This window comes from Egretta garzetta, unplaced genomic scaffold (genome assembly GCF_000687185.1).
Source record: "Egretta garzetta isolate BGI_Z169 unplaced genomic scaffold, ASM68718v1 scaffold117, whole genome shotgun sequence".
Taxonomy (NCBI): domain Eukaryota; kingdom Metazoa; phylum Chordata; class Aves; order Pelecaniformes; family Ardeidae; genus Egretta; species Egretta garzetta.
In genome coordinates, this window is record NW_009260479.1 from 1,947,095 (window position 1) to 1,972,088 (window position 24,994).

At 45.9% G+C, this 24,994-nt stretch overlaps 1 protein-coding gene across 1 annotated transcript in view; it reads right to left on the reverse strand.

The window, feature by feature from the left end:
* LOC104130961 (mitogen-activated protein kinase kinase kinase 3-like) overlaps positions 1-24,994 on the reverse strand; it is a 60,231-nt gene that overhangs the window by 24,462 nt on the left and 10,775 nt on the right. The window contains exons 2-5 of the mRNA XM_009644068.2: positions 18,203-18,312; positions 8,544-8,587; positions 7,423-7,522; positions 1,409-1,522 (exon numbers count right to left, since the gene is read on the reverse strand). Coding sequence (XP_009642363.2) covers positions 1,409-1,522; positions 7,423-7,522; positions 8,544-8,587; positions 18,203-18,312 — 368 coding nt within the window. The remainder of the gene's footprint in view (positions 1-1,408; positions 1,523-7,422; positions 7,523-8,543; positions 8,588-18,202; positions 18,313-24,994) is intronic.

Consider the following 24,994-nt stretch of genomic DNA (forward strand, 5'->3'; position numbering starts at 1 on the left):
CAAAAAAAGCCCCAAACCATCCAACAAAAAAAACCCCATGCATGTAATCTAGGGTGATCCAAAAAAGTCATTCGCAAACACTTCACATCTGTTATTAAAATATTCTCATAAGATAAGATTGAATTCCAGTTGATAATGATAAATACAGATATTTGACATAAAAGACTGTTCCCACACTGGCATTATTTCTAGATATACGCAGAGATTGATCCCTGCCCTGAACCCAAGTTTGCAGTCCCAAAATCACAGCCTCTCCTCCATGATCCCCAAGACTTCAGTGGCAGCCTAGGCACTGCAGAGGTTCCTCTGTAACAGAGGATGGGAACAGCGTGGAGGGCTCTGCTAGGGAAGACAGATATAGGGGAAAGCAAGGAAATGACAATCCAGCTGGTAACTTAGATGGTAGCGGCCAAGTCTTGCTAAGTTAACACACTACTATGCTCTGTGATTTTGTGGTAATTCTATGTATGACCTTGGAAGGTCATACATGGTTAAATGCTTCAGGAAGAGTTGGACCTACTCTCAAAGATATGCATGGCTGCCCCGCTCTTAGTAGCTGACTTGCAATACTGCAACATTCCTGCAGTTGCTAGGGCAGATCACCCCACTTCTGCCCAGGATTTAGGAAACTCCAACTGATGGCTTAGTTGTCTCCTGAGACTGTGGTGCCTGCACCTTTTGAGAGCCTCTCAAAAGGAGCAGAGAAGTTCCAGGCGCTGAGAGCACCAGCAGTAGCATGAGGACAAGCACTACGAGTTTCAAGACTCCCAGCCTCCCTGGTACTTCTAGGAAATACAAGGAAGAAACGGAGTTGCAACATCTGTAAATCCTTTGCTTTACAGCCTGTGCTTGGGGCAGCACGACATGTGCTTTGGCAAGACACTCTGTGCAGGCGAGGTCAAGCTAACAGGCTTAACTGCAAAACCACTGAGCTCAGGAAAAACAAATAAATAAATAATGGGGATAAAAAAAAAAGACAGTCCTACATGAGACTGAAGGATTCACCAGTTTGCTCTCCCTGGCCTTTAGTACTGCAGCACCACATGGAGGGAACTGCCACCCAGCACAGCAAGGGCCAGGGCACCACCCTCTGTATGGAGGACATGCTACAGAGGTGACAACATCCCCAGGCAGAAAGCACAAGGGGTTCTCTTGGGGTTTATCTTTGAGGATCGCTACTGTATTTAACCCTTCACAGGTCGCAGGAAGAGCTAGAGGGAGCTGAGCTCAGTCTCTGGGCCGCCACCACAGGAAGATTTCCAAGCAGCTGAGCCAGAGCAGGGCTGACCCCCCTCATGACCAGCTTGCCCTCTGCTCTGCAACGTCAGGAGAGTCATTTCCACTCCTCAACACAATAACAAGGCATCTCGCTCCAGACACAAAAGAGCGGAGAAGGTGAAGGGCTCACATTCGCTTTCTTTGGAGCGCTCACGAGGATCCGCAGGCTCTTCAGGGAAGGGCTCAGCTCCAACTGTTCCATTGCTTTGTCCAAATCTTCCTGGGATTTCAGTGGGATCAGGAGCTGGAAGGGATTGAACAAACACCGGAGCACGGCAGTGTCACACTTTTGGGTAAACAGAGGAAGCCAGATCCTTGCAGTGAGCAGCTTGGGAATCAAGGAGAGGAGGAACCCGAAAAAGTGGATGGAAAACAGAGCCCCCATGCCCTCCAACTTGCCGAGCTCTAACGTTTTCTTCCAAGTTCTCATCTACCAAGGAACAGACGCAAAAAATCACAACAAAAAACATCTGCAAGGAGAGAGCTTAAAGGTCACATCACCAGTTCAGCTAGCGGGAAGAGGAGAGGGCTGAGACAAAACCTTAGGCTTGCTGCTTGCTACTCTGGGGCTGCTCTGATCTCGGAGTTTGTACACAAGATCTGCTGCTATTCAGCCCCAAACCAGCCCCACATATTCTTCCTGGGAACATGGTCATGCAAGGGTGCTCCAAGAAAGCAGTGAGCTGCACCCAAGGATTTACTCTGGCAGATCCTCAGTGACCTGCCCTACTGCTGCAGCCTGTGCTCCCATGCACCGACCGTCTCCCTAGTGAGGCATCGGGTGAAATCAGGGAACATCTCACAAGTAAGAATCTCTTCCCTTTTGATGTGAAAGGCATGCACTGCTCTCCCTCCAAGAACCACTTCTTTGGCTCCCATCAGGACAAATTCAGCTTCTGCTCTTTGTAAGGTGAACAGAACAGAGAGCTACACAGTGCTGTGTATCAGGCAGCTAAAGGTCCTGATGTTTTCCTGGTAAGTGGCAGACTATTGCCCTCATACCTCCAGAGGGAATTTGAAGCTCCTGACACTGCTGTGTGGTGTACCATGTCCTGTAGACAGCCTGCAAAGCTTCCAATGCCCAACACAGCTGCACTTCAGAGGGGCTCTGTGGCCTTCTGCTGCCCTGGGCTAAGATTAAACACACAACTTTTTGCCCCTCATTCAGGGGCATTCTGCCTAATCTCACAAAAAGCAGTCCTCAGCCTCTGTAGGTTGCCTCGGGCATTGGCACTGAATCCAGCCAACATAACACGTTATACTCACGCCTGTGCCAAAGTACACAGCAGTTCCACCCACCAAAGAGACCAAGTAGCCACAGCTCCCAGTAGGCTCTCACTGGTCTTACTGGGAGCTACAGCTGCCCAGCATTCCTGAAAGGCATCTCAGCCCTCCGGGCGATCAGGGTTCATGCCACCAGCCACAGCAAACACACCTCAGATCAACAGTTCCAGAAGACTACACTCAAAAGCCGCCTGTGTCTACCTTTTTGATCCCAGGGTGTTATCAAGGGTTTGGCTGTTGTCCTGTACATAAATACGCCTCAGACTGTGTGTGCTGAGGCTAGGACTTTGGGGATGACCAGGTCAAGGGAAGGCTGTGGGCCCTGGCCAACAGAGATGAGGTTTCACCTCGGAAAACTGCTACTGGTACCTGAGCCCACCAAGCTCCATCTTAGATGTCTGCATGACTGCTGTTTCTACAGTGTGAACACTTCAAGGTTTGGATTGAGTTTTCCCTCTCCTGTGTGATAGGGAAGGTTACCATATGTCTGCAAAATGCGGATGAAAGAAACATCAGGCTTAACTGAGAAAGCCGAGCTCCTGCAGCTTTGGATAGCAGGTGGTCCTGAGCTTACACCTACCTTAGACACCTAGCTTTAAGATACTAAAAGCCAGGTCTGCAAAGGGGTATTGCAATAGCAAAGTTTAACGCAACCTGCTATTCTGTAGAGTTTATGGTCCCAGATTAGAGACCAGGACCCCTATAACTTGCATGGGAGAGTCAGATATCCAGAAATAGGATTAGCAGGTGAGAAAAAGAAGCTGCCAGGTATAATTGCTGGAGGCAGTGGTAATTGCTGAGGAAAGACAATGCCAGTTCTCAAAAGATATTTAAACAATGAACTCCAGGTTAAGCTAGGAGTGCCCTTCTGGTACCAGGTATGCAAATGTGGTTGAGAAATTTGTACAAAAAACCCAGAGACTTTAGAGCAAAGCATTTAGCACATTCCCCCAGAAAGGGATAATCAGGCTGTGTACTCTTTGTCTGAAAACTAGTTATTTGTTTGTAGGAAGAGGATTCCACAAGGAACTCCTGAGAAAAGCCTTGCCCCAGGCTGTCAAAACTTGGGTTCTCAACCAAACCAGATGGGGAAGAGTTCAGGATGTCCCTTACCTCCCAAGCAAGGGACCTAACCAGCTAAGGGGTTTTACAAAGAACACTAGCACCGGTCTTGTCTGAGCTAGGCTTCACAAGCAAGGCTGGAAACAGATTCCCAGTCTGGGACAGAGCTTGGACAGGAATTAAAGTACTCACCAGGTAGATATCAACTATTCAGGGTTTTCAGTACGCCAGAGTAAAAGGTTAGACTACGGTTCATGGTTAAACCATGGTTCATGGTTAAACTTTGGGATCTGAATGAATCACACACAGTCACAGCAGACACCAGACAAAGATGGTATTGAGTAAGTCCCAAATGCTGTGCAGCTGTCCTCTCAGCCTGCTTCCTTAAGCAGCAGAGCTTAAGGGATATTCTCTTGGTGCACTGCTTAATCCTTTTGAAGTTCACAAGGGCTCCACAGGTGCATCAAGCAGAAAAGCCTTCTCTCCTACACTCACCCAAACAGAAATGAGAATGGTAGAGAGCTGCTCCCCCCCATTTCAACACCAAGCAGAATTTGATTCCGAACCTAGAAGTTCCTACTGCTCACCCATCCTTTTCCTGAGCTCCTCACAAGTGTTCAGAGCTGCAAACCCTCACCTGCTGCTTTGAACAGAATGTTCTGCAGGTCACTCCATCTCACTCCAGTATCACAGCATTAACACGTTTGCATGCCTGCTTCAGAGGAGCCAAAAACATCAGGCAGGAATTGCCCTCCTGTAAAAAGGACTGGAGCCAGTATTTAGCTTGGCTTTACCCATTACCCACATCTGGCAAGTAAATTCTGCTCCATTTGGCTTCCAGACTGTGGCACATGTGGGTATCAGGAACAGATATCTACTAGGCATGAAACTAAATATAGACTCACACAGAACCATGGAAGTAATTGCCAGGGTGCATTTCCAGTAACTGGGCTTATTCTGCCTATGGAGTGAGCAGCCATGATGAACAGCAAAGTTTACCCGCACAGAAGTTTCACTAAACAGAGCTTATTAGATTTTCTTCTTGCCTTTAAATAGCATACTCCCCTGGAGCCTAATGTTTTAATATGGGACTTGGTAGTCAATCCACTGCAGTCTAAGAAAGCGAGTGCAAAGGGTGAGTTTTCACCGACTGCAACAGTATTACTAGACCTCACTCTGTAAGACACTGCAGAAAGCCAAAGAATAGTAGGAAACAGGGTTGGGGAAAAATCTGAGAGGTCAATTAGTTCATCTTCCTGCCCAATGCAGGACCAACTGGCATCAACAATTCTCGACAAATGTTTGTTAGATATGCTTTTGAACACCCCTCCTTCCCACCCCCGTAACAGAGCTTCTACCACTTCCCTAGGCTTTAACTCTCCCTAACCTTCCAAAATGATGCTGAGGGACAGCTTCAGAGGAGACAAGCAAGGGGAGGTCAGAAAGGAACTGGTGGCATGCCGAGGTTCAGTGTTCTGCCCAAGGTCACAAGTTAGTGATGGAGACAGGGCAAACGGCAAGGCAACACAGTCATCACTGGAGCAGCTGTTGAGCAGTGCATACGGGAACAAATTCAGACAGAGTGTTTGCTGGAGAAGCCAGTCTTTCAATCCATACCACAGCCAACTGTCGAACAAACACCATGCCGTGCTGTCCATGGCCAGGCCAGGTTTTGCTGTCCTGCTCATCAGAAAGATGAGCCCAGCCTAGTACTAACGTGCAGACAAGTGGTACACCCATGGCCAGGTTCCGCTCTTATCTATACCAGCCCAAGCCCACTGATTCCATGGTCCCACCAGGATGTGATTCATGCATGCCCCTGCTCCACCCAACTGGCATGCTCATCTCACTGATCTTGGCTTCAGGACTCCTGCTTCACCAGGACAGGGACTGCCATTTAGTGAGCTTTTGCAGGGGCCTGTTGGCCTCAGTGTAATTTTGGTCTACAAGGTAGGTATTATTGCAAGAGAAACATCTGATGGCAAGAAAGAATTACTGCACAGTTCTCTTTGAACATGAAGAAAGAGTGAAACATTTAATTGTAATGATTCTGTGGGCAGGCTATCTCTGAAATTTGCAGTCATGAGACAAAAACCTGACCCAGAACGTGCTATGAGCCAGATGCCAGGGTGTCAGCATGTGGACATGTTGGCTATCTCCCAAAAGGCCACTTTTATCTACTTATAGTGTTTTCACAATAACAGTGAATTACTACTGCTCAGACCTCTTCCCAAAGGTGTGGGATCTCACAAAGAAGAATTTTTATGTACAGAAAACCAAAACACTGAAGGTCCTTCTCAACCCTAAGAAAAGTTTGGGATTACCAAAAGGCCTGCTCACAGTCCTGCTATGTGCTGTACACATGCCCAGGAAGTCTATAACATGGGATAAAATACATTATTTAAGCTTCTGTTTGCTGTTGCTGGAAAAAAATACCTCTTCCAGTGGAAAGAAACTTGGAATGAAATGAGTCATTCCTGGAGAATTCAATGGCAGGCTTCTCCCGGGAGGGCTGTCAGAGAATGCCCAAGATTAGAAACCTGACTGCATTCAAAGCCAAAACCCAGTGGACACTTTGGTATCATGATGTACCTATTATAGAAGAATAGCAACCTTTTTGTGGATCAAATCTCCATTGAAACAGAAGAAAAGAAAAATCACAAGAGACAAAGCTCCCTCTCCATTCATACTTTAATGAACGGCTGTTAATAATTTGCAATTAATAGTTCAACAAGCAAGCTGTCAGGACATCCAAAAGAATTGGTGTTTAAAAGCCTACCTATTTGTCACCCGGCCCTCTCCTCCTTCCCAAAGCCAATCCCACCTTAAGAGTCCAGTGGCTCCAGCTGCCTGCCCACTTCATGGCAAGATGCCTCAAGAAAACACTAAGCACACCAAAACAGATGTCAAGGATTGCACCCATCTAAGTAAAGGCCCTCATCAGTACCCTCCTTTGAGACACAGTGCTGGGCTCAGAAAAAGTTGGAAAACCACAGTGGCCTGTGTTATGAAGAATGTTGGGGTAGAAAGGTCTTCAAGCCTTAAAATGCAAGGATCAGAGAGGGAGGGTTTCTTGGCTGCCTTTACATGACCACAGGACCTGCCAGAGGAACCTACAGTGATACACGTTTCACTGCAGACCTAACCACAAGAACACGTACATGATTTTGGGGTGAAACAAAGTCAGTGATGGATAAAAGTACGCTGTGTTAGCAGCACTGTCCCTCATGCTCTGGAATTCACCATGCTCCTGCAACTGCCTCCAAGACGGAAAGGCTTCGCATCCAAACCAAACACGCAGTAGCCTACAGTGGCTCTCAGGAAAGCCATTTGGTCTCAGCTGTTCTCCTCTCCGCCCTGCGTGAGCTCTCACCAGCCAGACACACTCTGAAGTCAGTCCTATTGCCCCAGGGGTGTTAATGGGAGAGCATCTACTGCTGCTGACTGTGTACTGAACTGACAAGGTCTCTATCGTCTCAGTTACTTAATTCCTCCCCCTGTTTGAGTTAGGGGGATTTCTTGTTCTGAAGGAAAGACAGTGTTCCTGTGCCATCATTTAACAGGCCTTAACTGAAATAATTTTGAGAAGGGGAGAGCCTGGCTTGGAGTCTGAGAACCCCTCTGAACAGTGTCCATACAATAGCTCTTGTATGCTTACCTGCTGGGAACCACAAAGATTATTTTTCCTCATTTCCATGTACAACACTAAATTAGTGCCTAAAGAACAAACTACGGCTCAATTCTGAAGCATGCACCCAGCACCCTAAACCCCTCCCTTACCAATAAGGAGAAAAGTACCTCATTGTTCACACAGACTAAGTCCATCGTCTGTCCAAAAGCATCTGTGACCTTCTGTACCACTTCTTTGAATTTGACTGGTCTTGGAAACTGGATAATCCTGTATTCACAAATACAACAGTAGTCCAAATTTAGTAGAAGCATACTAGAATTTGGGACTAGACTAATAATTCAGAAGCAAGGACCTGGATGCTTCTATCATGAAGCATAAAGCTCTCTCCTTGCTTTTACACTTATAGGAACACTGCTCATCTGCTATGCCCAAGAGGGTCTTGACCTACCCTGCAAGAATATCTACCAAAAATCTTAGTGCAGCTCCTCTGCTCCTCCCCCTGCTGTAAGGTACAGGTGGAAAAGAAGAAAATCCAGCAACCCTTCACTGGGGAAAACCCAGGATCAGGCACTGGTCAGTGATTTATCATCTCCGTTTTCAGCAAGTGGCTCTGAATAGGGAGGAGGGATGGAAGAGAGAATAATGCAGTTTGGCACCCTGTAACCCTCCTGCACCATCACATGCAGCAGCTCTATAAGTACGTATCAGCAGGTACAGTCTACCCCTACGGTGACGTTACTGAAATTTTCTTTGGCTTTAAGATGCAACTTGGACCATCAGCCTGCAAGTTTCCAGCCCTGTGTCCTGCCCCACCACAGTCACCGAGCACCAAGCAGAGGTGATTCCATGAAAATGTCAAGCAGAAAAGGGCGGGCAAGCTTTAACTCTCAGCTCTATTTTTATGGGACCCATGCCCAAAATCTGGTTATCTTAAGTGTCGTAGGCTGCTAATCAAAGGACACATTTCTGTAGAGTTGCAGCTCTGCTGTGGTTCAACAGGGCTTAAGAATTAAAAAGAGAAAAGAATCCAAGTGTGTACCTTATGTCCCTAGTAAAAGACATTTAATAACTTCCAGCTTGGAACCACTTTGCCTGTGTGCAAATCCCAGGAGGTACTTGTGGCAAATGGGATGACGAGGCAAAGCTCTTGCATATAAAACTGTAGTTGATTTTAAGGGAACAAATCCTGCTGTGAGCTCATCTGCAGCTGGCTGCATTCAGTAGGACAACATTGGATAAAAAGGGTAATTTGTCCCTGTACACGTGAGAGACTGGGTTGGGTACATACCTTTTCTCTCCTTCATATTCAAACTTGATCCTGACATTTCGCTGCTGAAAGAAGAAGCAGAAAATGGTTAGGTCCCAAACTGCATCCCAGACTGATGTGCAGGTCCAAAGCCAACAGCAGTTTGCAGGGGGACTCCTCTAACTCCAGTGGGCATCTGGTCTATTTAGGGTCAAGCTGCCTGTGGGACTCATGGACTTTGGGGCAATTCCACATAAATGTGCTTGTCAAAAAATAACATCTTCTATTACCAGAAGGACACTCACTCATCTGTGTAACTGTTAGTTTTAATAAAATGCATTAATAAAAGTGGAAAATTCTGAATGCTCTAAACTCAGTTGGGAACAAGGCACTATTATCAGAGGCAAACATATTAAGTGTTTGATGTCTGTCCATCCTCAGCACTTCCCATGGTTTTACCCCAGTACTTTTCTGTTGAAAACCCAAAAAGCAAAGCTCAGATGACATTTAATAGAACACAGGAATATTTGGGTCAAAGAAATAAGTAGTAAAAGCACAGTCTTGGATTTTAAAAGCCAACAGTGCTGGGGTGGCAGAGGGGGGAGGCTGTTATTTTCTTAGGGCATACAAAAGGCAAAGTATATCAGGCATCACTACACTATACACAGTAAATGCTCACCCTGAACTGACCTGTTGCTCACCTCAGGAGAAATAATTAAATTTGCCCAAAGAGCCAGAAGTCATGGGCAGACTGGGCACACAACTGTGCAGGGATTAGTAAAAGCTACTTCTTGCATCCTCTATTTGCACATATTTAGCAGCGATCGAGACCACAAGGAGACTTTTCATTCATTCAGCTTCTCAGACCGAGCCAAGCATCCCTTTAGCATCCCTTGGCCCATTCCAGGACTTTCCTGTGGTCTCCAAAACAGATCAAAGCCTTCTTTACTTCCCAGACCAGGTTTAGTCACCAGAGTTAACCCCCACTACTGCACACAAGTGTCCTCAAATAGTGGTTTTCTTCCCATGGAGGAAAAAAGTGTTTGCCATGTCCCTCCAAGGTGTAACACCCAGGGAGGGCTCAGTCCCGCGCCAATTGCATCTCAGAGGGATAATCCCTGAAAGGGTGGGTGACAGCCCTTCCTGAGCAAGAGCCTTATCTCTAGCCCTGGCCTGCCAGCGCGTGAAGGCACACTTTCCATCCTCTCAGAGGGAAAGCAGAGCCACAGCGAAACAGCTTTGTCTCTAATGAGGAAAGTGAGCTGGACGGACGTCTGTAGGGTTATTTTTAAACTGACAGCTCCTCGAGTTCTGCAAACACCCATCGAAGTTCAGGAAGTCAAGGCTGGAGACGATTCGATTGAAAAAAAGTTTAAAAACCCCAGCAGATTCCAGGTAAACATGTTGGATCATCTGAAATGCATCCTTTTTATCTCTGCTCATGGCATTTTCTTGTTTTCAGAAAGGCTGGGAAGAACCAGTGCCAGGACAGTCACCAAATGGGGCACTCCAGCAGCGTTACAGGCCTGTGCTAAACAGGCACTTAGATCACCTCAGTGGCTGCAGCCAGTTCTCCAGACCCAAAATGTTTGGACAAACTCCAGATTCGCTTCTAGAACCAGGCCCAACCTGTAAAAATACTAAACTAACTCTAAAGCAGTCCAAAATTCAAAAGAAGAGATGACCGTAACTAACCTAATGTTGGAGGTCCAAATTGTTCTAGAGAGACAGGCAAACACAGGTGAGATTGCCAACATCTCTGTTGAAAAAGAAAAAAGATACGGGCTGGTTTATGCCAATTTTTATTTGCATGTGCCTCTCTGAACAGGGCCTGGCTGGTTCATCCCTCCTGGATGCTGGCTGTAAATCAGCTGGTGTGGGTTCACTGCATGTAGCTCCGCAAAGCCCTTCTCTAAAGTAAGAGGAAAAAAAAAAAAATCACGGCAAGGAACTTTCAAGGTTTCTCCTTATACAGGAGCAGGACATGTAAAGGGAAAAGCTCACGCAGCTCTGGCCTTGCTGCAGGAAGCCGTTCAAAACACAGGTTTCACTTTCAGTGCAGACATGAATGCTGCGCTGAGCTGAGACATAGCATGCGCTGCCTGTTTATGCTGAACAACACAAATTTGGCAGAAAAATAAGCTTCAAAAAACCAGCTTGAGGCTGGAAAATGTCAAAACATTCATATAAAGCTCCAGAGAGAAGAAAAGGGGGAAAAAAAGTTTTAAAAAAAAGAGCCACGACCCTGATGCATCCTTTTCTTCTACGTCAACAACAGGGCTGATGTGCTATGGCCCGAAGCCAGCAGAAGCAAGCCAGCTGCCCCACACTGCTCCACTCTGCTTCTGAGCAGAGCAAACACACTGGCTGCAATAGGGGAATGAAAACCCACTTCATTTGTTAATTAGATTATTTTTTTTTCTTCTGGTATAAAACACACTAACCTCTCACCTTCCTCAAAGAAACCAAGACCATAAGCTTGCAAGTGGTTGGAATAGGGATAAACACAAATTTATCTACAGCCCGAGAAGTTGGTTACAGTTTTATTTTGCAGTCTTCCCTTGGCTTACTCGTGTTTTTGACCCACAGCTAAAGCTGAATTCATTGCTGCTATCAGCGACAAATACTTTTTTTTCCTTTAAAAAAAAAAATAAAAATGGGCAGTGCCCAAAGCACTAGGAAGTCCCAAGGGGATGCAAAGCACTTCCTAAATGCCGGGAGCAGGCTGTGATTTTTTACACCCATGGAAATCTGGTTTGGAGCAACTGGTTTGAGATTACACAGGGAGTCTGGGGCACTGCCAAGTGCTGGAGCAAAAGCTCACGCAAGTCTGCACCCAGCACCTCAAACGCGCGATTGAGGGGAAGGCAGGATCAGCATCTTCTCCATAAGGACCTCAACACAACATGCAAATGCTTGAGGGCAGGTTGTGGAAGAGGTGGAGGAAGCTGCCAGGTCCTACTCACTTTTGCAATTCTGTGAGGAATGAAGACAACAGTGACTCCTCCTTGCACAATCCCCGCCATGCTATTTACCCTCCCTGCCATCAGATGTCAAACAAAGTTAATGGCAGCTTTATTCTCCCCACAGTCAAGAGGTCATTAATTGGTGTAGGAGAACAAGCTGAGAAGGAAGGGCATGTGTTAAATACAGTGGAGGAGAGGGTAAGGCCGTGTGTAAGGCACCAGCCTTAAACACTGAGCTCTGGCAGAGGATTTCATGGACTGTTTCATAGAGCACTGTGAAAGCTGAGGCAGGTAACAGAACAAGCAGGAGAAACTGAGGCACAAGGTGCTTTTCCTAAGGGTGTGAAGGAAAAGCCCAGTCCTGGGGAAGGGAAGTCTCCCAGGAGACCTTATTGCAGCCTTTCATTATATGAAGAGGGGCTTTATAAGATGGAGAGAGACTTTTTCCAGGTCCTGTGGTGCCAGGACAAAGGGCAACAGTTTTAAACTGGAAGAGGGTAGATTTAGATTGGATCTAAGGAGGAAATTTTTTATGATGAGGGTGGTGAAACACTAGAACAGGTTGCCCGGAGAAGTTGTGGATGCCCCATCCCTGGAAACATTCAAGGCCAGGTTGGATGGGGCTTTGAGCAACCTGGTCTAGTAGAATATGTCCCTGCCCATGGCAGACGGGTTGTACTGAATGATCTTTAAAGGTCCCATCCAACCCAAATCATTCTGAGATTCATGCTAGGAAGCAGAGTGGCAGAACCAAGCACAAAATGTAGATGTTCGATCTCCGGGTCGTATGTACTGAGCAACTTTCCCCCCCTCCACGTGTGTTTCCGTACAACGTGGGGCACAGAGGAGCCCACGTCTCGGCTGGCGCCTGTAGGCCCTGCTGCGACACAAACAAAATAAGCGACAACCCTGACAGGAAATACCACAATAATTCCCTTCGTTTCTGGAATAATTTCTTCTCCAAGATACTCGTACCGGCATTTCCTCCAGCCCTGCTAACAAACAGTATTTTATTCTTTCTTGCCATCTGCCTCAGAAAGGAAAAAGCAAAGCCACTGCCGTGGCCACTAACCCATCACCATCTTTCCAGGCTTTCCTTGAGGTATTTTTAGCTCCTTCCTCAAAACTTCTAATTTCATGAAAAGACCACAACTGCCGAGGTTCAGAGGAAGTGGCTGATGGGAATCGGATGGGGGGGGGAGAATTGAGCTGAAGCAAGCAGCCCTGCACACTGGTTTAGATTAAGCAAAACATTGGAAAAAAATGGAAAAAAGTGTTTCCAACCGAGGTGAATCATGATCTTATACAGAGATCCCTGAAGAGCTGACTGCTGTTTGTAATAAAAGCACACACGAAGAGCAGGAAAACACGCTGTTAGGCCTAAAATGGAAGTGGCTTCAGAGGAACGGGAGGTGCTGAGCACCCAGAGGGTCGATCAGATCAGAGCCACGAAGCCCAAGCTGATCAATACCATGCCCATGTAGAAGGGACCCAGCAGAGGAGACAGCCCCACACCTCCACGTCTGTCTGTCTGGCACCAAGAGCCAAAGCACCCAAAACTGCCACGCTGTAAAATCATGGAGGAGCACCAAATTCAAAGACCCACCCCTCCATCATGTCCTCTCCTCCTCCCAAATTGAGCCGCCATCAGAAACAGCGTTCTGGTCGGACCCCACCTCTGTGGCTTGCTTTTAAAGCTGCTTTTGTCAAATCTAACCAGCAGACAGCTTTGCCCATGCTGAGACACCACAAGGACAGAGCCTTTGGATCACTCCTTCCAACCAAATCCATGGTTGCCTCACAAACCATGTGGGACAAAGCCTCCAACTCCAGCATTAACCCTTCCAAGAAAGGCAGGAAAAATAATCACAAGGGGCCTCCCCTTCCCTTCAGTGCTGCTCCAAGAGGGGCTCATTCCAGCTTTGCTCTTACCCACCCATGCACTTTGCCTCAGTTTCCCCCTTGGGTAAAATAGGGGTAAGGAAGGGGACCCATTTCTGCATGCTGGAGGGTAAGCAGAGGAATTATATTCACTTTTTTATATTCATTTATATTTTATATTCTTTTTTTTTTTACTTGTTGGATTAGGAAACCATGAGAAAACCCCGCAGAGCGGTGCGGCGTTCAAGCATGACTGCTCTAGTTACTCCTTTGTACAATGCCACAAAGCGGTGGGATTTCTCCTCAGCTTCTGGCTTCGGCCAAGAGAAATCAGCACCGCAGGGCCAAGCTGAGGGGACTTCTGCACCTCCCCAGCATGCACATTGTTTGCATTAGTCCTGTGCTCGCCCCTGCTTTTAGCAACAGGACGTTCATCACAAGCCAGACAGCTGGACCGCGTCCCCAAACCGCAATAGGAGATGACTAATCCGCGTCATTAGGAATTATCTGCACAGAACCCCCACGCGCTTCGGGTTATTCAGCAATCAGACAGAAAGGAGTTTGTCTGGGATTGCCCCCTTCTCCTCTCAGGGGGAGGAAGCTACAGGATAGCCTGGTCCCCCTGGATCCTTACAGCTCTTTTCCCCAAAAAAAGCAAGCCCAGCACGTGAGCAGCTCAGAGGCCAGTGGAAAGATGATGTCTAAAGGGTTCATTGCTGCCTGTTACAGATATTTTTGGTTTATACAGCAGCAGAAATCACAGGTTTCAAAATGTTTATCCAAAACCACCTACCTGGCAGGGAATAGCTTTTTTTTTTTTTCCAGCTGGATTTCTGCTTGGTATTACCCTCTTAGCACCCAAGTCAGCTCCACATACAGACAAGGGAAAGCCTTTTCCCCAAACCCTTGGGTTTCCACTGCCTTTGCCATCTCCAGCCAAGCCTTTCGAACCGGTGCTGCTGCACGCTTGGTCCCTTGCTTCTGCCCCCCAGGTGGACCAATCCCTGCAGATCTCCTCATAGAGACTCCCATCTTTGAGGTGATATTTATGGATCCTCATATTTCCCAACAGTAAAACAGAGGCGATAAAGCCAAACTCCTTTTAGGCTGCTTGAAGGCCTACAAACAGAGAGCCCTAGAACATGAGCTGTATTTTATTCTAGTTATGAGCAAGCCTTTATCCTGCATCCAACTTGCCAAGGAAAAGAGAGTCTGGAGGTCATTTACTAAAGGAACTTTCAGGTCTTTTAGGTTTTTACCTTTTTTTTTTGGCAATTTAGTAAAAGAACTTTCAGGTCAGTCTGACATTTGTTGTGCATGGGAAAACGCTCCTCGCAAGTACTGGACTTCATTGCCATGGGAGAACTTGCAATCAAAATTAACGTGGCGGAGGAATTGTTAGCTGTCATCAGCTGTGACTGAGGCCCCCAACAACACCGTGTCATTAGACCAAAGCGCAGTGCTGACAACCAACTTCATATTGCAGGTTACCAAGTGCTATTTATATAAATAAATGGATGTGCACAGAAATAGATGCAAAATAAATGTTAATACAATTGCTCCTTTCTCCTCCATGCTTTTGTTTGGGATTTCTAATTCTTTGTGGTTTCCCTTCTTATCCCACTCATCTTTTTCCTTAGTGATCACAATGCAGATCTTTATTCTGCTGTTTCCTCCTTCCCCTCTTCAGAGCCACTGCTATAAACAAACTCCTTTGCCTGTTCAGTCCAGGAGATTGCCTGAAAGGGCTCCTTCCAGCCATGCCAGAGGATGCATGAGGAATAATGGAATGATAAAAGGAATAGCTTGAGGAATAATAGTGCAGAGGATGCACTGGAATAATGTCAGGATGATCCCTCTGTTCCCAAAGATTTTAACTTACACGCAGAAGGAATAGGGTGTTCATCTCTATCCCTCCACCCTGTTTTCTCACGAAGCAGAAAGGCAGCGTAACGTAGTGACTGACACACCTGACCAGGACTCAGATTTGAGCTCAGCCATCACGTCTGCTGCTGGCTGCCTGGGCAACCTAAAGGAGGAAACTCATCCGCATCGTGCATCAAGGATTGCTGCTCTCATTTCCAGCTTGTTCTACCATGAGGCATTAGACACCCAGAAACTCAGCTTTAGCCCTAAACTCATCTGTCAGGAAAGCAAGCTAAGAAAAGAAAGATTTATTTTTTTTTTTAAACACACTTTGCCAAAGGATGTTCATTTCCTAAGATGATTCGAAGCAAAACTGTCGATACTTTTGGGAAGAAATATTGTGCAGCACACACCACCATGGACTACTTCTTTGTGTGGCCCAGGCCTACCAGGAATACCATCTGGCGCGCTCCAAATTCCAATTTCTATCAAGAGAGCACTGAGGAACCCCTCCAGGAGACAGGGATGAGATAGCACTCCAGTTGTATTTCTCTCTGCACCAAAAAGCTGCTGCGAGCCACAAAGGGACAGGCTAGTTAGTCAACACATTCTTATTGAAAGTGTTTTTCAGTGGAAGTTTGGAACACTGACTAAAAGATTCTCATGCCTCAGAAAAGCATTTCCCCCCCTCCCCGAAAAAGATTTTTTTGGTTTTTTTTTAATCTAACAACTGAACATCCAGACCAAAGTATTTCAGTGTGAGCATATTGCTGCAGGGCCTCCCAAGAGACACCTACAATGAGATTCCCAAGAGAATTTAGCATCCAAACGCCCCATGCCTCACTCTCCCTCTGCAAGAAGGGAGGCTGTGCAGTGCATCCTTCAGCCCGACCAGCCAACCCGATCACAGAAAAAAAATAAGAAAAAAACCAAGGGAACACCAAGTACCAAGGGAACAACAAATCACAGGCATGACAACAGCATTTCCAAAGCAGTCTTCCCCCCCATCAATTTCTGTGCTAAAAAACAAGAAAAAACCCCTAAAAGTGACCCAAACAAATCAATTAAAAGTTTGAGCTGCAAACATGAACCAAGTCCACACTAATTCCACCTACTTTGGCCACTCCCCACTTCACAGACTAGACGCCCGTCGTCCCACGAGCCAGACTTGTTCCAGCTAGTCCAATTTAGTGAAGCAACAATTCAACATACTCCAACGCCCTTCATCTCATGGGGCCTGTTGGTCTGAATCCTCAACCCTGGATGCAAGAGAAGAGTGGGATGCTGGCTGTTTGCATCTCCCCCATCAGAGAGCTCTGAGTAACAATAAGCACACAGCTACGGCTGGTCCGCTTATGGATAAAAAGAAAAATCATAGAAGGAGGCCATGTTTTTGCAAACATCTATACTATAATTGGGAAGTTGGATTTCTAATATGATAAAATTAAATGCAAGTGGCAGCCAACAATTCTAAAGCTGCTATCAGAGCACAGCATAGTTCTGTTGGTGATTTATAAACGAAGATACAGAGTGGATGGGCTGGGGATACAAATTTGATTGCAAGACTTCAACTTTATGAAATTTTTGTAGATAAGAATTTAGCCAGTGAAAACTATTATTTTCAACTAATTATCTGGTTAACTGTGTATCTGTCTACAGCGTTTACAGCAACACATTTCAAAAATGACAGCAGGGATTTTCCCCCATTGTAAGAAAACAAGTATGTTATTTTAAGATAAGTCTAAAAAGCTTTGCTATCCTGAAGGCAACCCGAGATGTCTTGGTATGGTCCCCACCCACCAACTTGCAGAAAACGCTGCCCTCGGAGCCATCCAAAGCTGCGCTGGATTGTCTGCTTTGCCTGCAGCTGCAAAGAGCCAGCTCTGAATTTCTCCCATCAATTTTGTAAACATCTTGGACTTCTTTCAGCATGAGCTGAACACACATCCAGTGATTCAACTTGGACAGCTGCTACCACCAGGACACACTTTAAAACAGACATGCTACGTGCGCACTTTTCCCCTCTGCATCCAGAGTTCTTTGTTAGTAGCACAAGTGCCATTAAAATATGCATGACGACAGTAAATGACAATTTGGTTTCTTCCTTGCAAGGCATTCAGCAATTGCAAAGTTGACTGCAAGCTTATTCTAAGCCATAGCACTAGAAGCGCAATTCCAAGTGGATTTGCTCACATGCTTCTCCAGCAGCTTCCCGGTCCTCTTAATTATTTTTTCCCATTTTTTTTTCTTGCTATTTTGACAACTGAATTCTTTCTTCACAACTTTCATGTTCACATAATATTTGTTCCATATGCAAACAGGCTATTAAATTCACTTTAGCTATTGTATCAATGTCAGCAAATAATTTCTGACATTGCTCACCAAATCAACCCTGAACACACAATAGGGCCAAAACGTTTGGTTTTAAGAGCATAAACACCAGTAATTAATATTTAAACACTTTATCTAAGAATGACATTATTCTTCCCTAAAGAGCCTGGGTGTCTACAGCTCAAAGTTGGCAGTCTGTCTTTCAAATATCTCAAGTAAAATGCGCACATGATAAATATTGTATTTCATCAATGCTGTCAACAGAAAACATTTGACTAATCCAAATCTTAAAGCTGCGTAGCCTGTAACAAGTTCTACTATGTTCAGTGCTAAGCAAGAGAAAGAAGTGCCTTGGGGTGCGATTTAAGATTTAAAACTAGTTTCAGGCTCTCTTGCTATATTTGAGAATGATTTGGGGGTATCACTCTTCTCTGTTCCTCCATTGCTTCTCTGCGATACAGGGATGCCTGTAGCTTTATTTCAGCTCTTCAAAAAAAGAGACCCAAAAGCTTATGCCTCAGTAAAATTATGTTATTTCTGATGTTTAATTTGTTAACTTCAGTTCTAACATTTCAACGCTATTCTCCCAGCATGGCAAGCACCATGCCCACCTCTTTGGACTACTGGAATTTGGGGTGGACTCAAGTAATGCCTTACCTGTTTGCTGGAGTGGACACTGTTTTTATTCCTGTTGTTGTCCAGCAGCCCCCCACATTTGCCCAACGCTGCCAAATCCTTCATAATAGAGTTCAGAGCTTCTTCTTCATCTGCAAAAGAAAGACAGACAACTGAAGTGTGGAAGGTAACCAGACTCCTGGAAGTGCAGAGTGAAAATACAGCATTGCAAATACAATCTTTCAACCCAAATGGGTCAAAAGATACAACATTTAGCCTTCCTATTAAGAGAGGCATTCAAAGACTACACCACAGTCCCTCCCAGCCCATCGCATCTTGGAAATACAGGTCTCCATCACAGGTGAGACAGATCCTCAGAAAAGCCAGTGGCTGAGCGTGGGTGACCACTGCTCCTCCAGCTCATAGCCCATGTCTGCTGCCCCCAGCGCCCTTTGGAGAGGGACCCATGGGCCTGATTTACTGTCCAGGGGGGCTGGATCCAGTTTGTGAGATATAAGGTGGTGCTCTACAGGACAGAAGCCTTTCAAGACCCAGACATCTCACGCAGCAGGTGATGGAGTACAACGCAGTTCACCTCCTCCTTTCCTCCCTCTTCATTAAAGATGCTCAAGAGCCACAAGTGATTTTTCAAAACTAGAGACAGTGAGAAACCATGGGAAAGGGCAAGAAACTCATTAGAAGAGGTAAATTCAACCACGCTGGATAGAAGAGACACACACTGAGAACCTGTATGGTATTTCTGATTTCTGCAATGACTAGAGAACTTTGAAGGACCCATTTGATCTGAAACCAATCTTCTCCCTTTCAACACTTTTACAGCTACAGGTGTGGTCTTGTAAAACAGCTATAAACTATTACACACACAGAATCACACAGAATCGCAAGGGTTGGAAAGGACCTCGGGAGATCATCTAGTCCAACCCCCCTGCTAGAGCAGGCTCTCCTAGAGCAATCTACACAGGACTTCATCCAGGCAGGCTTTGAATATCTCTAGAGAAGGAGACTCCACAACCTCCCTGGGCAGCCTGTTCCAGTGCTCCGTCACCCTTAGAGTAAAGAAGTTTTTCCTCATATTCAACTGAAACCTCTTATGTTTCAATTTGCACCCATTGCCTCTAGTCCTGTCGCTGGACACCACTGCAAACAGACTGCTTCCATCCTCATGACTTCCGCCCTTAAGATATTTGTACGTGTTGATAAGGTCCCCTCTCAGTCTTCTCTTCTTCAGGCTGAACAAGCCCAACTCTCTCAGCCTTTTCTCGTAGGGGAGGTGCTCCAGTCCCTTTATCACCCAGCGCTCTCAGCCTTTTCTCGTAGGGGAGGTGCTCCAGTCCCTTTATCATCCTAGTTGCCCTCCTCTGGACTCTTTCTAGCAGTTCCTCATCTTTCTTGAACTGGGGAGCCCAGAACTGGACACAGTACTCCAGGTGGGGTCTCACCAGGGCAGAGTAGAGGGGGAGGAGAACCTCCCTCGACCTGCTGGCCACACTCCTCTTAATACACCCCAGGATACCACTGGCCTTCTTGGCAACAAGGGCACCCTGCTGGCTCATGGTCAGCTTGTCATCCACCAGGACTCCCAGGTCCCTCTCAGCAGAGCTGCTTTCCAGCAGGTCAGCCCCCAGCCTGTACTGGTGCATGGGGTTTGACCTCCCCAGGTGCAGCATTTGACACTTGCCCTTTTGCGACTTACATTGCAAAATACCAACCACGAGCACTAAAAACCCTGTCAGGACGTAGGGCATGGTATACTTGTTAGGAGGGTGCAAGAACCTGCTGCACGTTCATGACACAGTCAAGACAGGCAGGTATTAGGCACATGTGGTTATTACTGTAAAAATACAAATACAGCTACTGCATTTTGTGTAAAGCCGAGCATCTCCAAGGACAAAGCCACCCGTACACCGAGGTAGCCTACAGATTTAACTCAAAGTCTACAAAGATGTGAAAGGTGACAAAAATGATACGAAATCAGCCAGGACTAGACCCAAATACTGAATTTCTGTCCCCAGGGAGGTATATGTCCTGGATCTGCATGCTCAGATACAACATCATCTCCTCTTTTCCCCGCTCCTCCTGCTGCGTTGTATCAGGACTGAAGCTGTGAAAAAAAGAAGTGAGAAAAAGACTTCTCGTGCGTGCTGCACAGCCAGAGCCATCTCATTAAAGAAATAAGGGGAAAAACCCAGGAAAATCCAGCATCACTCACTTATTTTAGAGCTCAGAAATGAGGTCAGATATTAGGAAAATGCCTACATTTTCCTGTAGGCAATGTATTTGTATTTAAAATATAATATAAATATATCAATAATAAATATGTAATTAATAAAATAGAATTCCTATTGAAGTACATTAAAGTGCAATTCCTCTTTCTTTCCACACTTCCCTACCCACTCAAAACACAGGTATGTTTTTCCAGAGGGGTGGCAGGGCATGTAACCTGAAGTGTTACAAGAAAACACACAATAAAAAGATAACTTTCAGTTCTAGTTCAGAAAAAAAACAAAACAAAAAAACAAAACAAGAAGAATGTTCCCATAGCTTGGGGTTGGCTTTTTTTTTGTTAAAAGGGATCTCTGGGGACAAGCATAGTTTTCCAGACAGTAGGAAACAGTTTTCTAGTAGTAGGAAAAAAAAACAACACAAAAAAGAAAAAAAAAGAACACAAGCTTTTTGTGGAGGGGAAAGGGGGGAGGGACAAGTTAAAGCCCACAAAACCAAACACCCCCCCCACCATCCTCCAGGAATTTTCCACCAAAGCTATGATCACTGAAATGCCCCTCACCCCTTTCTTTTTTCCAACCCGAGCAACAACAAAGCTTTCCTGAACTCACTGCCACAAAACGCAGTCCCTTGTGTCCTGGGGAAACAGGGCTTCAACAGGCAGTGGCAGAGCCGGGCTGTTGCTAGCAAAACCACCCGATTCACCACCGCTCTCCCACCTCCAAACCTCCCTGGCCATATCTGGCAGCATAGAATCATAGAATTGTTTAGGTTGGAAAAGACCTTTAAGACCATCAAGCCTAACCGTTCCCCTAACCCTGCCATCCCACCACTAAACCATGTGCCTAAGCATCTCGTCTGCCCGCCTTTTAAATACCTCCAGGGATGGGGACTTGACCCCTTCCCTGGGCAGCCATTCCAGTGCTTGACAACCTTTTCTGTGAAGAAATTTTTCCTAATGTCCAACCTAAACCTGCCCTGGCACAACGTGAGGCCGTTTCCCCTCATCCTATCACCCGTTACCAGGGAGAAAAGAGACCAACCCCCACCTCACTGTCCCCTCCTGTCAGGCAGTTGTAGAGGGTGACCAGGTCTATAACTGCCAGGAGATGCATCTCTGGTTAACCCACCAGTGCCTGGCAAGGATATTCCAGGACTTATAAGAGTCAGCACTGTCTGTCCCAAGGAGGGACAGCAGGGTTTGCTGGAGATCAATGGTAATAATAATAAAAATAGAATAATAAACAGGGACAGAATAACTTCCAAGTTTTCTGGAGTGACCATCAGCTGCTCCTGCCATTCCCCCCTAAGAGAAAGACCTGGCAGCCCCCAAGAGCTGACCCGCACCCCCCAGAGACCACATTCCAGATTGCTCCCACCACAGCTTGTGGGTACCCATGAGGATTAACCACGCAGCCGAGAGCAATAGCATGAACTATGCTTTTGCTAGGATGTCTGATGAGCACATGGCATCAGGGAAGACATTGAGAAAGAGAGATCTTCGAGCTGAAGCTGATCCTATCACCATTACCACTAGAGATGAGTGTTCCAGGTCACTGCTTCGGTGTTATTCCCAGAGGATAGGGTACTCTGTCCCTCATTCATACTGTAGTCACTAGACATGACAACATAATTTCACTATAAGGAAGCTAGAAGTGAGTAATCTGCAAAATACAGAGACTGCAATTGAAAGTCACCTCTGCAGGGTGTACAGAAATGCTGGATGTCCTTGCTGCCTGGACTACCACATGGGGCTTACACTGGCCACCAAGTCTGGGTATTCAAACCAACTTGTGACAAGTTGTTTACTGATTGAGAAAGCAAAGGCAGCCAATTTCCCAGCCTTGCGTCTTCTTAAACACCAAGGGGTTTCCAATGTCCAGGAAAGCCTGGGTTTATATTACATTGCCCTCAAAGCAATAATTGAGTCTTCCTCCTCTACCTACCCATCAATTTTGTCAAAACTGTTTGCAATGCAGTCTTCTGATTCCATCAAATACAGGTTTAAAAATTCCTGGTGCTAGAACCCCATCTGCATGACTGTGAAAGTCGCATTTCCTTAGGAAGTCAGGCTGCATGTCTCTGCCAGAAGCATCCTTCTGCATCTCTCTCAACACAGCAAAGCAAGAAGCATTCACTTAAATTTAGCCTGTTTTCAGAAATACCCAACCACCAACTTAATCAGCCTAGAATCAGTGGTGTAAAACTGGGCCCTAGCTGTCCTGAGTCAGGTGCTAGAAGAAAAAAAAAAAGAAGATATTTCTAATATTTAGGCTGTCAACTCAGCATCTTTGTTCCTCCGTCTACTAAAAAGCCTATGCCAAAGAGAATTTGAAGAGCATTTGAGATTTTTTTTTTTTTTATTATAAAACATGACTGTTACATGTCAAAAACCCAAAATACACGTCCATGCCATCACTGCTACAAAATAAGTTAAGAAAACTTCTTCCTATATGAACAGAAAAGGTTGTTTTCTGCTGCTGGAGCGTGAAAGAACACAACTTAAGCACAAGCAGAAATACGTTATTTCCTTGAAGTAATGTGTTTCTATGTGCTTAAGAAGCTTTTTAACTACTTTTAACAGTGTGTTTTTAGTCCAAGAGAACTGCAGTTTCACAGGGACTATGACCGAAGCCTCAACTGTTCAAAACAAAGAGGAAAAAATCCCACACCATGCTCTGAAGCAATTTCAGAGCAGGAGCTTCAGTTTGCATCACTGGTTGCAAAACTGACACTTCCCAGTCCTCTCTATGACAGCTTTGCACAGGAACTGATGCTTTCCAGACTAAGCCTCTTGCCCATCCTAATTACTGCTCTTGGGGTCTCCAAGCTGACTCCCAAGAAGGGTGGAGAACTTTGTTCCATGGAAACAAGCAGCCAGCTCAGCCAGTTCAGTCAAAATTCAAACAAGCACTGAAACTTACTGGCTAATTAAATCCAAATGCTGCTCCCAAGCCACTCCAGCAAAAGGGGCGTCACAGGCTGCTCGCTCTCCATTTGGCTTGGTTTGAGCAAGCAGAGGGTACACGATGGATGGCTCTCCCCAGGGGAAAAATGCCAGGGAATAGGAATCCCATGCCCAAGGGATATGGAAGATCAGGTTCTCCTGATGTAGCATCTGCAGGACCCAAATATGCTTCAGCCTTGTGAGAAGGCAGCACTGAGACTACACAGCAAACATCTTCCCAGGCTCCACCACAGCTCCAGAGCAACACAGCTGCAAGTTGCACAACCCCAATGAAGTATCTGCAGAGCTCAGATGGACTTGGGGGACTCATGCAAGCCACTGACTTTGCGCAACGTGAGCGGGTTCTTGCTCCTGAACAACCTTCTGGCCCAGCTTCACACTTACACTGCTTTGTACAAATTCACTTAAGGTTTTGCAGGATGAATTACTTGTACAATGAAGCCTGCTCTCTCCCCAGTATGACATGTAAACAGGAATATTTCTACTACAGAAGAGCAGGGCAAAGAAAAGCTGATTACACAGACAGCAAAAATGAAATGTAAAAATCAGTTGTGCTTGGCACTGTCCCTTTGTCCCCAGTGTCTCTTCTTCCATCCTCAGCTCTTTCTTGAGTTTCCTACTAAGGGAAATAGCTGCAAGTAACTTCTTTCTTCCCTGCTTACCACCACCACCCCAATTTTACACTTTTAAAATCATCTTCCTGTGACAAAGCTCATTTGATCACATCGCCAGCCCATCCAACCAAGGACTGCTTCCAACCAAATATAATAGAGATCTCAAAGACACTAATTTTTCAATGGTTTGGGGGCAGGGAGGAAATATCCATAGTCACACACAGAGGAGATGAATGCATGGAAGAAGTCAGCCAAGAGCCCTCCCAGGAAGCAGTGACAAGCAGAGCTGCAGAGGGCATGGGGAAGGTTGGTTTTATACTTTCGTAAAAGTACGCTGATCCATTTTGTCAGAGTCTTACAAAAACTAGAATGCCTTCTTCTCTCATCAAGTTTTCAGTTTTGTTAAGACTTGCAGGTCCAAGACACTACAAACGTGAATCTAGAGCATGCAGCACTTAGTAAAATCAACTACAAAGTGAAATCAAAAAGGCCACAAGATGACACGTCTCAGCTCTTCAGATAGACGTTTCCGGCGCTGCTGCATGGCTTCGGTTCCAGTGTGCGTGCGGGAGAGAGGAACTTGGAGTTTCAGTCTTAGTACAGCAAGGCTTGCTGCTGAACAAGAAGGGGAAAAAAAAAGGCAAGGGAGACATAGCAAGCCTGAAGGTCAACACGGACCACCCAAAACAATTCAACAGTCAGGAGAGAAAGCAAATGAAGAAGGGACAAAGGAATAATTTAGCTGTGTTCAGATGGTCTAGACAGTGCTGTTATTGTTGGCTTCACTAATAGGTCATTACTAAGAGGCAGCTTACGGTAGTTCCATGAAGCTGCTTCCATCAAGACTGCAAAAAAAAAAAAATCACCAGCTGGATGAAGCACACAGAAAAGCCTGCAGAAGTAAGACAGCGTCTTGTAAAACACGGCAAGCTTTTATTTCGGCCTCTTTCACACACCAGTGGGGCTGGGAAAAGTCAGGGAAAAGTCCCAGGCGTTGCAGAAGGAAAG